This window comes from Ambystoma mexicanum, chromosome 14, assembly GCF_040938575.1.
Source record: "Ambystoma mexicanum isolate Mex_15411 chromosome 14, UKY_AmexF1_1, whole genome shotgun sequence".
Lineage (NCBI taxonomy): Eukaryota > Metazoa > Chordata > Amphibia > Caudata > Ambystomatidae > Ambystoma > Ambystoma mexicanum.
The window spans coordinates 556,211,409-556,227,852 of NC_090940.1; the positions used below are offsets into that span (position 1 = coordinate 556,211,409).

General features: G+C 46.2%; 1 protein-coding gene across 42 annotated transcripts in view; it reads right to left on the reverse strand.

The window, feature by feature from the left end:
* Window positions 1–16,444, reverse strand: part of NRXN3 (neurexin 3) — a 2,596,979-nt gene that overhangs the window by 1,736,751 nt on the left and 843,784 nt on the right. For all 42 annotated transcript variants that reach the window (XR_011283789.1, XR_011283791.1, XR_011283790.1 and 39 more), the window contains one exon: window positions 3,088–3,526. Coding sequence is in view for 38 of the 42 variants with exons in the window: in XM_069637907.1 (XP_069494008.1) it covers window positions 3,088–3,526 (439 nt within the window). In the remaining 4 variants the exon portion in view is untranslated. The remainder of the gene's footprint in view (window positions 1–3,087; window positions 3,527–16,444) is intronic.

The following is a 16,444-nucleotide window of genomic DNA, read 5'->3' on the forward strand; positions in this document are numbered from 1 at the left end:
GAGCGGCCCGGCAGGTAGTGCTGAAACTTCTCCTGGTGGAATTCTGGTCCCACACCATAGAAGGCACGCTGGACAATACAGATGGATTTAAATATAATCCGCTTCTGAATCGGTAGCCCGTGTATTGACCGCAGGACTGGAGACATATCCATCCGATAAGCAGTGTTAGTGGCCACACGAGCTGCCGAGTTCATGATATATGACCAATCAAAATATCCCACCTTCCTCAAAACGTACAAACATCAAATCACATATATTAACAAACGCAATAAAAATGAATACATTCAGACTAACACTTATAAAATATCGTAATAGCTCGTTACTAACAACACGATACATTCGATCTTGCCCCTCCATATTAAGCCGTTGAAAACCTGCCATTTTGAGACTTCAGCAAGAGGGCAGGTCAACCTCATACAAAAGAGCAGGCAACGCCTGAGCTCAATAATAAGTCGTTAGTGGCTCAATCAAGAACGTTCCAGACTTCTTACTGATCCTCTATAATTGAGCTTAGAACTTCACACACTTCCTTTTCATAGACTCAAAAACAAAGTTTCTTTGTTTGTCAACAAACTCGAGACCAATTGGTTTGTCAATGTTTGTTTCCATTGGCAGTATTGGAGAATTTGGGGCCTGCCGGACTGTACAGATGGGTAGTCAGGGTAGATGAGACTCACTTTGCTCCAGGTGCATATCTCTAGATTTGAGCAACAACTCTACAACTCAAGGTGCGGCAATCACATCACACCAGGTAATGGGGGGGGGATCAATGGAGACCAGAGGGGGCCTGGCTACATGTTTGCAGTCACAGGTCCTAAAAATGGCACGGTCTCCAATCCTCTCTAGGAAACATTAGGACCCCACCTAAGGTAGCTAGCATGCACCGTCACCCCTTCAAATTCAGGAATAGTGTTAATGGGTTCATTGGTCAGCTGCTTTTCAAACCTGTGCCACAGAACTTAGAAGGAGATCTTCATGTGCTCCAACTCCTAACAGTCGGTTTAGAAGTGGACTTAATCCTCTACTGACAGTACGTAATAGTGTGTAGTAAAAACTGTCTTATGTGCCCTAGCATATAGACAAAGCAGACGCTACCATTTCGACTATATTTCTAGCACAGTGTACGAAAACTAATAACATTCTGTGGGGCCCTCCCAGGAGCTTGCAGGCAGGGGTCCAAGGACAGACACTGTGGCGCAGAGACGCAGACTCCGTTTTATGCGGCGGTCTGAAATTATCCTTTTTCTGCCATTAGAGAAACATGCAGAGTCTTGCAGCACTCAGAAGCAGCCGGAAGGGAAAATGTTAACGCAAAGCAAACAAACAATATTCTAACAATTCTCTGGGATAGTTTAGAAGACCAAGCACCAGCGTGTGGTAAGCAGTTAACGTTTGACAGATAAAACCTAAAGGAAAACATATCTACTGCTCAAGATGTACTAGTAATATGGTAGAAATGGTACCTTCTGCTCTGTCTACATCGGAAGGTGCAGAAGAAAGTCTTTCTTCTATATAAACACAAAAGAAAGACTATGCCTACAGTGGGTTGGAATAGTGTGGGATGATATTCCTTTAAAGCAATGGTGCACCCTACTGCATGGGTTTACATTCCCCTGTAGGGCTTTGAAAAAATGCAGAAATATCTTCCTGTGAGGCTTTGACCATTAAAAAAAGATGATGCTACACAGAACTGTGAGGGCCTTGACTCTCTAGGGAACTTTAAAGTTTGTTTTAAAAAAGGAGCCCCAAATGGCCTGCAAATATTGCTAAATCACTCTGCCTTTCTGCAGGTAGATCCACAAACAGAGGTCCACCAAGGACCAAAAGAGTTATCTCAGGCCTCTGCAGAAACTATATGCCTATGGTTGTCCAACTCCGGGCCTCGAAGGCCGGAAGCCTGATGGGTTTTCAGGATATCCCTCATTAATATTCATGAGGAAGAATGTGCATACATTTGGAATCATTATATGCAAATGTATCTCATGAATATTAATGAGGGTTATCCTGAAAACCCAGCATGGATCCAGCCCTCGAAGCCTGGAATTGGACAAGCCCCCATAACTGGTTACTCTGGGTGCTATGTCTCCAGAGTAAACAGATACTAATGAGTTCAAAATAAGTGTTACCATTAAAGCATAATTTAAAAAAAAAAAAAAAAACAATTAAGGGTGGATTCCAGTTATTTTCGCAAGACCAAAATCTGTATTTGAGCTTATGTTCTCCATTTTTTAAATTAGATCTCAGTGGCATATATTTAAACCTAAATTCAGAAAAAAAGTTCAAGGTCCCCTATTTGAAGATTAAAAGTCTTGTCTAAATTTTGGATAGACGTTAACTGACACGAATGTTACACTACATTTCTTGTGCAACATATTGTACAGCACTGGGGGCTGTAGTTGTTTGCACGCACTTCACATTTTGACAACTGTATCTCTTGTTTTTCTTTTTTTTGTTAATGGGGAGAAACATAGGTCAAAATGAATAAAAGCTACACAGGCCTAGATCTTTCTAAATGATGCAATTTAAATGGATACCCATTTGGCCTTTACGGTATGGATCTATAGGGGCTCTCGTGGCTTTAGGGGCAAGTCCAACCTGTATGGCTATTCATTTTGTCACCCTCCAGATGTTGTGGACTTCACCTCCCATTATCCATTGCCATCCTAGTCAATGGTGCGGCTCAGGGGAGTTGTAGTCTAAAACAGAAGGAGGAGCACATAATGAGATGATAGAGGTATCTAGAGTTCTTCTGCAAGCCACATTCCATAGTAAAACCTGATATTTGTCCTAATCAGACCTCTGGTCTACTATTATTTTAAAACCTATTTAACTATGGACCTTGGGGTTAGGCCACGGCAGTTTTCTGATTTTCCATATTTCAACTACCTTGTGATTTTCGACTTTGCGCTTGACATTGTTTCCGTTTTGAGTTTTTAGCTTGTATTGTATTAAAATATATTTTGTATTTGTGTATGTGCACCCCAGGTTTCATAAAATGTTTGAAAAGAACAAAATAAAATAGACTCAGATTACATGGGTTTCAGGTTTGGCAAAAACACTTGAAAGAAAACATGGGCCCTATTTTACCTGATCTACCATCTCGCTGTATGTCCACGTGGTACCAGTCACCATCGTTGGCCTTCTTACTAGTCGCCTTCACCTTGATGGTACCCGAGCCCATGTCGAGCAACAGATATAGGCTTCCGTCCAGCAGTTCCACTGCGAAGAAGTCCACTTTAGTGTTCTTCTGGCTGCGGGCGTCCTTGCGCTCCTGAGGCTTGCCGTGAGTGAAGAGGATGAGGCCATTGGGCTCGGTGGTGCGAAAGTCAAAAGAGATGGAGCCCATGCGCTTGGTGTTCCACTTGGGCAAGCTGATGTAGGCCTCTGGGCTCTCAAAGCTAATAGGATCTAGCGTGGCCACGTTTTCACACTTGAAGACCACGTCACCGTGGATCTTCATTTTGGTGTCCCCAATCCTGGCCAAGCGGGACAGCTCCAAGCGGATGTCGTTATTCTTATAAACAACCTGCCGGGAGAACAGAACAGGAGATGCATCAGCCGACGTACAAGAAACGGAACAATATCACTGCATGAGGAACATGTTCGAATCATCTTACAAATTAGTAACATCTATTTTAGAGGCTTACAAAACAATAAAAGCATAAGAAAGTACTATATAAAAATATAAAAATGCACTTATCGGTATAAATAATAAAATTGTATTTAGATGTATGCGCCAATAGCCAGCCGTCAGAAGAAAACAATGATATACTATGTTGAGTACAACATAGACCTTTTGCTGTATCTTTCTGTTCTTTGAAATTGACTATTTTTTTAAAAAAATAAAATGATTAAACATTGCCCCTGAGACTTCAGAAAACAATGCAAGAGTGATGGCTACTTTGGTGTGCTCCTGGAGTGATGTCTGCTACAAGTGCCTCAATTGTGTAATCGTCTCCAAGGACTCGATGTCGAGACCTCAGAGAGAAGTTGCAGCTCCGTATCTGGATATCAGGGATGTAGTTAAGAGGATTTTCTCATAGTTTTACGAAAAACCGGACTCAACCAATCTGTGAGACATACACAACTAAATAACAGTAAATATGAAAAGGCAATACTAAAATTTCATGATTTCCAAATGCTGTTTGAAAGTGCTGATTCTTTAAGCAATGATCTGTAAAATGGCAGCCATGTTTATCCTTACTCCAGCTATGGATCTAAGAATCCACTTTGGAAAGCCACCAAAGAGATCCCCGTTGGCCAAAGTCAGATGGTGCCCCGGGAGTTGCAGGACACAATTCATCCAGAGGCAAGGCTGAGATGAATAGGTTGAGATCAAAACAACGCTTGCAAAGTCCCAGGGACTTGGCAGACGATAGTTCAAGGGACTAGACTGAGAATTACTAGATACAAGCAACAGCCTATGACCTTTTGAAACTGGAAATCAATCCTGCCATTGGCCCTTATGGACGTTTGGAATAGTCCCTTGAACTATTCCTTCCTGCCTTGATAAAGACCCTTCAGGGTTGAAACATGTGTCGGCTGGCCACCTTCTGCAGACAAATGTGTCTATACTATGTTCCAATACAAAACACACCTCTAACAACCAAAGTGAAACGCGTGAGATCCTTTCATAAAAGAAGGGTGAGTGATATATTCAAAATTGCAAGGTAACCAGGACTTCTCGCAATATGAAATGATCCTCCATGTTTTTTCTTGAGGCATGTTGGCCAAGGACTACTATTCCAAGTGAACCTGACCCAGGCATCAGGTCTTTAAGGCTATTAGCACTCAGCGTCAACCCTCTTATCGCCTTCGTGCACAGCGCACAAAGGAAAAAAAGAGGCTCAAAGGTTTACCAAGCCAAAAAGGTGACAGTCTGAAAAGGGTCAGCAAAGCCTCTTTTCAATGCTTTCCATCAAGTCCAGAGGATGGGTGTGCAGCGCTGTGAGGGGCATGGCAATAGGAACTCAGTGTGGGTACGTTATGTTCATCTGAGGATCCAAGCAGAAATGAGTCACGCCGGAGAGTATGATAAGTAGAGCAAGTGAGTCAGGATACTCAGGATGCTGTTTATATCAGTAGTTACAGATCACATTCTGACCATTATGATTGGCTGCAGCACAGTCCAAATCTGTCACCAAATTCTAATTAAGCTTTATAGACCCAGTCCGAGGGCCGAACCAGGTTTTATGTGCCCCGAAGGCTGAATTAAAAGCCCCAGCACAGTGAGGCATTTAACAAGGTATACAGGCCAATAACTCCCGGTACATCCTGAAGGCAAGGTCTGTTTAAGCATATGTCGCTCATTCAAATATATGGTGTTGACAAATGTATAGAACTTGCTGTACAGAAATCTGCCTGGGTAGTCACAGAGATTTGTCTACTCTCCTCGCTGCTGGTAGCCTTGGAATGTAGCATTCAAACAATCTGCAGGCCATACCAGTTCTTAGAGCCATAGCCTGCAGAATGTCCATTGAGAAAGCTCCTTCAGCATTCCAAGCATTATAATTGAGTAATACAACCAGAGCCAGGGGGCATTATTGCATCAGGTAATGCCCTGGAGCCACAGTTACGGGCCCAAGTGAAGCGATGTCCTTACCGAAGCCCCAGGACATTACCGGACACTGTAATGCCCCCACAGTGAGGGATTTATTGCTATTAGTACCCCAGTCCATTGTACCGGGGTTCAAATAGTGTCTTTTGGTAATTTGAGAAGCGTCTTTGGCATTTCGCAACTGGAAAAAAAAGATGGGTGCCATGGAAGGGAGAGAAGGGACTACATGTAGTCCCTTCTCCTTTTACATGGCGGCCATTCACACAGCTGCATGGACGTCCCGGGAACACTGCTGTTCCGGGCACCGACGATGGACCAGGCAGCACAAGGTAAGTGGGGACGGTTTGGGAGGGGCAAAATATGTGTACAAGGGGGGTGAAGGAATGGGCACGCGGGGCACAGGGCAGCATTTAACTGAGCCCCTGTCAGGGGAAGATGGTGGCCTTCCGCTCTCGTTCACAGTGGGGGCTTTACCATGTGGTAAAGCCCCCCTTTCTGAGTCTCCTCATTGGCTGGGAGGCATAAGCCACTCCCCCACTGGGTACATATGCTAATTATACCTTACCTTGCACAAGTTCACTTGCAAGCCTTGAAGCTGACAGGAGGGTATGGGTACCGCTCAGCCCGGGGAGGTCTACTAGGGTGGAAGCCAGAGCCAGTCCTACCACGGGGTCAAGGTGACAGTTGGGAGGGACCGAGTTCCCTTTCCCTTCCCTTTGTGACCTCATGAATGTGAAGAGTACAAATGTTCCTTGCCCAATACCGGTCACCCGAAAAGGGTGCCGGTTTCTTTTGCTATTTTATAGGGAACTTGAAGAACCAGCAGTCAGACCAGCATCAGGATGAAAACATTGCTGAAGCCAGCAAGAAGCCTTGGAGAAGCAGTCACAGCGGTCTGGCATACGCACCACCCTACAAGGACATGTCTTGTAAAAAGACTCATCTACAAACAGCATGCAGAGCAGTCTGCTGTATGCACTGGCTTTGGCAACAGTCTAACTGGCAACAAGCCTCCAGAGCAGGTAATTCCACTCAATGGCAGGGACCAAGTGTGATGTCCCGAGTCGGTAGACGTCTGTGGGACCGCTGGCATTCAAACAGCCATCATAGTGCTGTTTTGTTCTTGGAAACACGTTGAGTGGTCTAGTTGCTCCGACACTGTCCGCCGACGGGTATATCTTCCCTCCCCTTCCGGCGGACAGTGCGTTGCAACCCTTGGCTCGGCGTCCCGCTTTTCCTCTTTGGGAGGCATCGCTAGTGTTTTTCCACTCCAGTACGCACTGTACTACTCTGCCTTTCACTCTCCTCTCCTTTCCATGCAACGGCAGCTTTTTTTTTCTTTACGTACTCCCCTCCTTCGCTGCTCCTCGCCTTCCTCTCCCTTTCCTTTGTTGCTTTCCATCGTTGCTCCTCTTGGTTGTGTTTTTCCTCTGGCGCTCCGGCCACTCCCCATCTGCAACACCCTGACTTACCTTTGTTTTGTTATTGCTGCTCCTGGTATATTTTCGTGTCTATCTTCTGTCCGCCATTCGCCATCCGCTCCGCGCCTTGGCAAGATTCTCACACGACTGTTCCCTGAAACCCAGCCTCCACAGTAGCTCCACCAAAGATCGAACTACATACGAGGAAACGTTTTTTTTGTGCCTAAGGGCTTTTTCCCCCTGTTCCGGCTGTTCCAGAAAAGGGGCCCCTGGGTTGTTGTTTTCAACTCCCACGGTGGCTTCATTCCGTGGCAAGCCACATCTGCAAATAAAAAAAAGAAGCATATGGGAAAGGAGGCTGCACGAATTACAGCAGGAGGATCCGGATTCAAGTGAGGAGGAGGGCGGTAACGCTGACAGTTTGCAACGCCAAATACCAACCATGGCAACAGATTCAGGAATTGGTAGCCGCAGTATAAAACCTTAAGTTAGAGGTGCAGAATTTGAAGGCTGAGAATACCATTCTAAAGCAAATGGTGACATCATGAGAGGCTCACTTCACTGATTTACCTCCCATGACACTTTCTTCACGGAAATATGATGGCACGCCTAAAAAGCTGAAGGAGTTTATCGACGCCTATCAGCTATATTTCAAGTTTCGGCCAAATACTTATGCGTCTGTCAACACTCACATAGGTTTCATGGTCTCCAACATGACAGGAAATGCGCTGGCTTGGGCAACCCCACTTGTGAATAGTAATGATCCTGTCTAACAGAACTTTGATGAATTTCTACAAAGATTGAAAGATACCTTTGAACGTGCTGAGATATCCTTCACGGTTTGTGAAGAACTACTGGATGTTCGGCAAGGATCCTCAGATCTACTAACCTATATTTCTACCTTTAAACATCTTGCTACAGAGGCTGGCTGGCCTGACCAGGCCCAGTATGTGATCTTCCAGAGAGGACTTAAGGAAGAAATCAAGGATGAGCTGGCTAGAATCCCTAGACCCACAACATTCTCTGACTTGTTGACTGCTGTTTTACAGATCGAGTATCGTTTAGGCGAACGCAGGGCAGAAAGGAAAAGAGCTAGACCACCTCTGCCTGCTTTCCCCTCCTCCTCACCCTCACCACCGGTTACAAGAGCACCGAGAGAAGAACTAATGCAAATTGGTACAGCTAGAGCCCCTCTAACCCCGGAGGAGAGGAAACATTGGCGAGATTCCGGTTTGTGTAGCTACTGTGGTTCCATTAGTCACCTTCTGAGAAACTGCCCCGATGTCCCACCTAGACGGTCTGGAAACGATCGCCCTCGGGCCAGTTAGGGACAGGTATCCAAGGGTCTCTTAAGAGTCCCTATGTATCCTTATCTGTGATTCCCCCGCAGAACGAGGACGATTGTCGACTCATGGTAGTGTCCATTCAAATCACTGCCACAGAACAAACCTTGGACACTTTGGCACTCATTGACTGCGGCGCAGCTGGCAATTTCATAGACACAGTGTGGGCAGAGAAGATTAGATTACGCTGTCTTCGTAGAGATGAAGAACAAAAAGTGGAAGGGGTTGATGGATCCCCTCTCAGTTCTGGGCCGATCACCAATTCTACTGAGCCCTTTCGGGTTTGTGTGCTAAGTCACACTGAGGAACTCACTTTTGACATAATTCGGGCGCCCCATTTTCCCATCATTCAAGGAATATCATGGCTAAGAAGACACAACCCTACTATTGATTGGGCTAAGAACACCCTGTCCTTCCATTCCAGGTACTGTCTCCTGAATTGCCTTCATGATCTGGCGCAAAGGTCCGTGAAAATAGTACCTACAGAATCTACCACTGTTAGAAAGGCCTGTTGCATCCCTCCCAAACTCAACCAATATCAAGAAGTGTTTTTGCTCAAGGAAGTCTTGGATCTGCCAACACACCGCCTGAAGACTGTGCTATTGATCTAATTCCAGATGCCCTAGTGCCTTTTGGGCGTATGTTCTCTTTATCCGTGGCCGAGAAAGAGACCCTACAGAAATATCTGGATGCCATTTGGAGAACGGACTGATCCAACCCTCCAAGTCTCCTGCAGGGGCACCTTTATTCTTTGTTATCAAGAGAGATTCAAAGGAACTAAGACCTTGTATCGACTACAGGGGCCTTAATGTCACGATAAGGGATTGTTATCCAATGCCGTTAATACCAGACATTTTAGAGGCAGTTCAAGGGTGTTCCATCTTCGCCAAACTGGATCTTCGTAGTGCCTACCATCTCCTACGGATCCGTATTGGAGACGCATGGAAAATGGCATTCCGCACGCCCTATGGTCCATTCCAGTACAAGGTAATGCCTTTTGGTTTGGTGAATGCACCAGCCATATTTCAGCGATTTAAGGACTGAATTTTCTCGGACAGCCTTTACGTCTACACTGTTGTCTACCTGGATGACATCCTGGTCTTCTCCCACGACCTACAGGAACATACCAAACATCTGCATACTGTGTTTCAACGACTCAAAGACAACAAACTCCTGATAAAACCAGAAAAGTGCTTGTTTGCGGTCACTACCGTCCCATATTTGGGTTTTGTACTCTCCAAACAAGGTGTCAAGATGGATCCCCAAAAGGTGAAGGCAATAACGGCATGGCCGTCCCCCACCAACATCAAAGAGGTCCAGATGTTCTTAGGGCTGGCCAATTTCTATCGTAAATTTATTTCAAATGTTTCCAATGAGGTACTCCCCATAACTACCCTCCTCAAGAAGGAGGCAAAACCTTTTAGGTGGACCGAACAAGCTGAAGCAGCTTTCCGCCATCTCAAAGTCCTGTTTTGTTTGGCACCCATTCTCAAGCAACCTAACCAGTTGAAACCCCCCATAATTGAAACCGATGCTTCCATAGGAGCCATTGGAGCCGTCCTCCTTCAAGAGGAAGACAGAAAGGAACACCCTATAGCGTACATGTCAAAAACGCTCAACAGTAGTCAACGGAACTACTCCGTGATTGAAAGGGAGTTGTTGGCCATCAAAACCGCCTGTGAAGAATGGAGACACCTTTTGCAGGGCGGGGCTCCACCATTCACAGCGACCATAAGAATCTACAGGTTTTACGTAACATGGATTGTATCAACTCCCGCATAGCCAGGTGGGCCCATTTTTTTAGCCAATAAGACTTTGTTATAACTTACAGACCTGGCAGTCAAAACAACCTGGCGGACGCCCTTTCTCAAAGACACCTTCACGACACTTTGGTGGCATTAACCAACGACCCCATGTTCCAAAAGGAACGCATCATTGGTAGCGTTACTACTTTTTTTAATGACATCAAGGAAGCCACCGCTACTTCATCTAACACTCTGCCCAATCTGGGTAGGAACTTCCAAACCTCGTTTAAGGACGGACTTGTTTTTGTCAACCAGAGACTATACGTCCCTTCTTTTCCCCTCCAGCAAAAGGTCATGGAATGGTGCCATGATCATCCCACAGCAGGACATCGTGGAGTTAAAGCTACTACCGAACACATCATCAGACATTTCTTTTGGCCCAGTATGTCAGCTGATGTGAAAAAGTACTGTCGCACCTGTTCTGTGTTTTCAATGAGCAAGAACTGCTCCCAAAAGCCTTTAGGTCTTTTGAGACAAACCGATTTACCAACCAGACCCTGGTCTCACATATCATCCGACTTTATTGTAGACCTTCCGCCGGACATACCTGCATAATGGTTACAGTAGATTTCTTTACCAAATTGGCACACTTTTCTCCACTCATAGGAACACCATCGGCATTGGCCATGGCAGAAATATTTATCAGAGACATTTTTCGGTTACATGGCTTGCCTGACAAAATCATCACAAATCGCGGATGTCAATACACTTCCAGGTTTTGGAAAGCTTTATGCAGGCTTTTAGGGATTGAGAGGGCATTATCCTCAGGTTTTCACCCCGAAACTAACGGCCAGACAGACTTAACGCATCACTTGAACAATATTTACGCTGTTACATCAATCGCCATCAAGACAACAGGCTTACTCTCCTTCCCACTGCAGAACTCGCCTATAACAATACGGTCCATTCTTCCACTACCCTCAGCCCTTTTTTCTGTACTTACGGCCTGCACCCTCGTGGTCTATTACCCACAGTGTTGCCCCAAGCAATGTTCCTACTATCGAATCTACCTTAGACAACAACAAGGATGCCCACTGGACTGCTCGGAAGAGTCTCCAAGAGGCCCAACAGAAGTACAAATTGCAGGCCGACAGATGTCGACAACCATGCCCTAGTTGGGTGGTGGGCTCTAAGGTCTGGCTTTCCACAAGATATCTCCCACGATGTGTTCGCCCTTCCAAACTCTCTCCTAGGTTTTATTGGCCCATTTGAGATAATAGCCAAGGTTAACCCTGTGGCCTATCGCCCAAATACCTGTCTCGCATACACCCAGTATTCCACTCCTTCCTTCTACGTCCAGTAGAACCATCAATAAGACTCCATCATTAGCCACAAGATACCTGACCCTTCCCCTGTGGAATATGAGGTGTCTTCTATCTGCGATTCTAGGTACAGAAGGGGTAGGTTTGAATACCTGGTGAGTTGGAAGGGGTACCCCGCTTCCGAGGATTGTTGGGAACCATGTTCCTATGTGCATGCCCCACGACTTATACGTATGTTTCATAGAACACACCCGGGTAAACCGGGAGGGTCCCGTCTTGGAAGGTGCCATACTGTCCCGAGTCGGTAGACATCTGTGGGACCGCTGGCGTTCAAACAGCCATCACAGTGCTGTTTTGTTCTTAGAAACACGTGGAGCGGTCTAGTTGCTCCGGCACTGTCTGCCGACGGGTATATCTTCCCTCCCCTTCTGGCGGACCGTGCGTTGCAACCCTTGGCTCGGCGTCCCGCTTTTCCTCTTTGGGAGGCATCACTAGTGTTTTTCCGCTCCAGTATGCACTGTACTCTGCCTTTCACTCTCCTCTCTTTTCCCCGCTACGGCAGCTTTTTTTCTTTCTGTACTCCCCTCCTTCGCTGCTCCTCGCCTTCCTCTCTCTTTCCTTTGTTGCTTTCCATCGTTGCTCCTCTTGGTTGTGTTTTTCCTCTGGTGCTGCGGCCACTCCCCCTCTGCAACACCCTGACTTACCTTCGTTTTGTTATTGCTGCTCCTGGTATATTTTCGTGTCTATCTTCTGTCCGCCATTCGCCATCTGCTCCGCTCCTTGGCAAGATACTCACACGGCTGATCCCTGAAACCCAGTCTCCACGGTAGCTCCACTAGAGATCGAACTACATACAAGGAAAGGGTTTTTTTGTGCCTAAGGGCTTTTTCCCCTGTTCCGGCTGTTCCGGAAAAGGGGCCCCTGGGTTGTTGTTTTCAACTCCCACGGTGGCTTCATTCCGTGGCAAGCCACATCTGCAAATAAAAAAAAAAGAAGCATACGGGAAAGGAGGCTGCACGAATTACAGCAGGAGGATCCGGATTCAGGTGAGGAGGAGGGTGATTCGCTTCAAACCATTAAAGAAGGCGGTAACACTGACACCAAGCACCAAACGCTAATCACACAAACTGCATCTGCCCAAAAGGAGGACTACCATTCGGACCCCCCCACAAGAAACTGGTAAGATAATCCAGAGGACTGAGACAAACTGGGACACCTGCCCTCAGTATAGTGGGCCATCTTTGACAAGATCCAGCGTCCATTGTGCAAAGAGGGGTCAAGGCTTAAACCCCCCCTTATCAATTCTGATCATTGTTACCCAGCCCCTGGGGAAGGTAAAGACAGGAGTTGGTCTGGGACAGTAGAACAATGGTGCAAACCAATTGGGGGAGACGGGAGAATAAAAGGCAAGGCAGGAAATAGGAAGGTGTAGGTTGTTTGGATGAGGTGGGAGGAGGCGGACTAAGACCAATAAGACAGGTGGAGGATGGACAGTGTAGCAGATCCGGGAAGGCAAATTATTCAAGCAGTGTGCAAGGTGAGGTACTGATTGGCGAGAGAAAGTGGTACTTGGGTTTGAAATAGTGTGTGTGTGGGTGGAGTGGCAGGAAAGTGTAGGGAATCAATGAGTGGGTGATTGTGGGATATGAAAGGAGAGTGATTGAGAGAGAGAAGGGGTGGCTGGAGTAGTAGTTGTGTGGAGGAGGGAGGGGTGGTAGTAATAGATAGTAGTGATATGGCATGATATGTTATTTATAACTCGCTTAGTACCAAAAGGTTTCTAAGCACGGACCCGGGGATCGAACCTGTGGTGCTCCGTGTCGTCTTGCTTCCAAGGCGAGTATGTTGCCCCTGAGCTATCCTCCCAGTGTGGATGAGGGAGTAGCAGTGTAGAGAGGGGAGTAGGAACAGGATTTTTTGGGAGGGACGAGAGAGTATAAGGAGTAAGATCAGAGGGTGGTGTAGAGGAGGTCCCAGACATGGCCTGCACCCCTTCCCCTCATTTCAAGGTACCAGGAATGCGCTCGCCAAGGTACTTGACGTATGAAGAGCAAATGAACCTACAAAGAGCTGCACTGGGACTCTGCCCAGTATACATCAGAAGATCCATACCGGTTGAAGCACCCATAACCAGACAACCCTGGGCAGCACGGTACCCTATCAGACAGCCATACCAGCCGCTGATACGAAATGAGGAGTACCTACACACGGTCCTCGAAGAGACCCCAAAAGCCTTAATAGAAGGCCAGTGGAAATGACACAAGGGCCTGAACAGATCCAAGTAAGAACAAGAGCAGCTATCGGAGACAACACCCCAGTGTGAGTAACTACGAAATTAAATGTAATGGACACAGAAGAGATGTTAAAACATGAGGAAACGGTGCTGCGAGACAAAATGGAAGCAACCGTCCTGTTAAACGTGTGTAAATAGGCTTGAAATGCAAGATGCTAAGAAATCGAGACTGCTTGCAACGCTTAGTAGAAGATAGAGCGGCAAGCGCCAACCATATATCTACCTCAATAAGGCACATTATACAAGTGCGACTCCATTTTGTAAAAGTAGAAAGGTACCCAGGTGGCCAGAGGCCTGACAGGCCAAGTTTCAAAAAACCCAGCTAAAGGCAAGAAAAGGAGCAGAATCGAAACTCAAAGAGCGGCTCATGCCTAGGAAATCGAGGTCAACCTGTGAAGGGGAGGAGAGTGTCAGCTCACAAGACTCCAACTTCAGAGTATACCAGCCTGCCTCATGAAGGTCAAGATAAGGGGGGCCCATGCAGGTGGCTAGGCCGACACAGAATTAAATGCACTAAAAGCTGGAAACTGAAGCAGATTCATGGTGAACTAACACGTGACCAGCCAGGCGCGAAGAAGTACCATCGCCTGATGTCATCCAGGACCCGAGGATGCCATAACTTTTCCCGATAAGAGCCTACAGTTTCGAGGCCATCCTTAGCCAACTAATTGACACGTCACACTAAAACACTGATTGATGGAAGGGAGGCAGGGTGAAACTTGGGACACCAGGCACAGGGGTGTCCATTCTGCATGCTGCTAATTAAAAGTGGAAATTTATGTCTAGGGGTGTAACCTGCCCAATCACAATGGACCAAGATATCTGGAGTCCTATAGATATTGTAACCAATCGGACGTCCTAGTTGTAGTGACGTCTGTCACGCGTGATGTAGAGGGATGGGCGTAGACGCCCACCCGATGAGTTATCCAATACGCATGCCCTATTATCATATACAGCTATAACACCTATACTTAAGTTACCTTTCCTAACCAATTATATTGCATGTCGAGTTTTGTAAAGTTAGACGTCAATGATGACGAACATTGCCTTAAGAATCTCTGTTCAATAGAAGTTCGGGGAAGTAGGAGTGAGACCGGTGATCGCACTACAGCCGATTCCCATTTGTTTCCCTGTTTGATGTATGTATCATTAAACGGACTTCCCTTTGCCAAACTACGGAGTCCTCGTTATTGAGTCATGTCGGAGTAAGTGAATCCTGCACCCCCTGTCCTCACATGGTGCAGCTATCTTGTCTTACAAGTTCTAGAGGGCGAGTGCTGACCAATGGGCCCATCAGCGAATTACTCTCCTCGTGAACAGTGGAGATAAACCATACGAGAGGAACATCAGAGGGACAAAAGAGGAAGTGTCAGGAAGAGAGCGAGAGAAGACGGTGGACGGAGTAAAGTGGAGGAGATAAGGGAGGGAGACAGCAAGATATAGGGAGAGGCGCGATTGGGTGTGTAGGATCAAGTGTGGCCTAATTGCCTCAAGGCGCCAAAATCTACAACCAAAGTCATCTCGGGAACTTTAGAATAAGAGTAAATACAAACCAACAAAGTTTCCACCCGACCTTCTATCACAGTGTTCTCGCAGATATCCCAGCAGAGCATCCTAACTATTGGAATTATATAACCAGGAAATTATCTGAACCTTAGATAGCCTGGCCCCAAAAATACAGAAAATATGAACCCATATCTACAGAGGGACAAGAAATGGTTGGATGATGCTCTAATCATTATTCAAAAGAGCATCACAAGATATCTAGAGCACAAATGGTGATATGTGAGGCAGGGACAAACTATAGCCTTCACTCATATGTTCAGGAGTGTAAAGGGCCCTGTCCATTTTAGGACAAGGGTATGATGACTATTCTCAGCCCATGGTTTCTTCCAGGGTGTGAATGGTGTCATTCATATTTTTTGGACCGGTGATAAGCTTCACGCCCTATCTCCCATCAAAAAATAACAAAGATGGCCGCCTCCATAGTAAATGCATTCTCACTTTTTTGGTGGAGAAGATTAAGCGTGAGAAAGGCAGCCTGGAGAAGATAAACTAAACCTGGGTGGTATGTCAGGTAGGGGGTTCGGAGAGAGGGTAGAGGGCGACAGTATGAGATGTCATGGGGAGCGGCGAGTGGACAGGGAAATGAAGGCAGCATGCCAGAAAAAGAAATGGTAGCGCTCAGGGAAGGGGTGTTGCTGTCTCTGAGAACACGGGGGGGCTCAGTTTCTGCCCACGTTTGCAGCCACTTGATTGACTAAGCATCCTTCTTTGGGTGCCAATAAGCTTTAAAATACAAACAAGAGTATTACTCCATGATTGACAGGAAGACGAAAGAGTCCATAAATGCGTTGGACTGACCCAGAACATAACTATAAAGTAATTCAAATATACAAATAACTGAATGTGAAAATCAAAACCAACACTGAGTTAATACTTTCCCAAGACTGGTTGACAAACTGGCACAGATCTTTGGGAATACAATTCTGAACGTCTAGTCCAATATCAAGGACCAATTAAGATTTGAAGTCAACACCATCAAGGAGTCAAAGGGAGCATTGTCCCTCTCTAGCCTGAACCTTGCACTAAAAATAACATTACAGAACTTGTGAAATGCGTGAAAGTCCAAGTAGACAAAGATGCCCATGTCTCACAGATCTAATCTAAGACTACATTATCGCCCCGATTCTGATGTTAGCAAAAATGTATATCTTTCCATCAATCCTTCGCTCCCTTATAAAAGGGCCCATCACCCCTTCT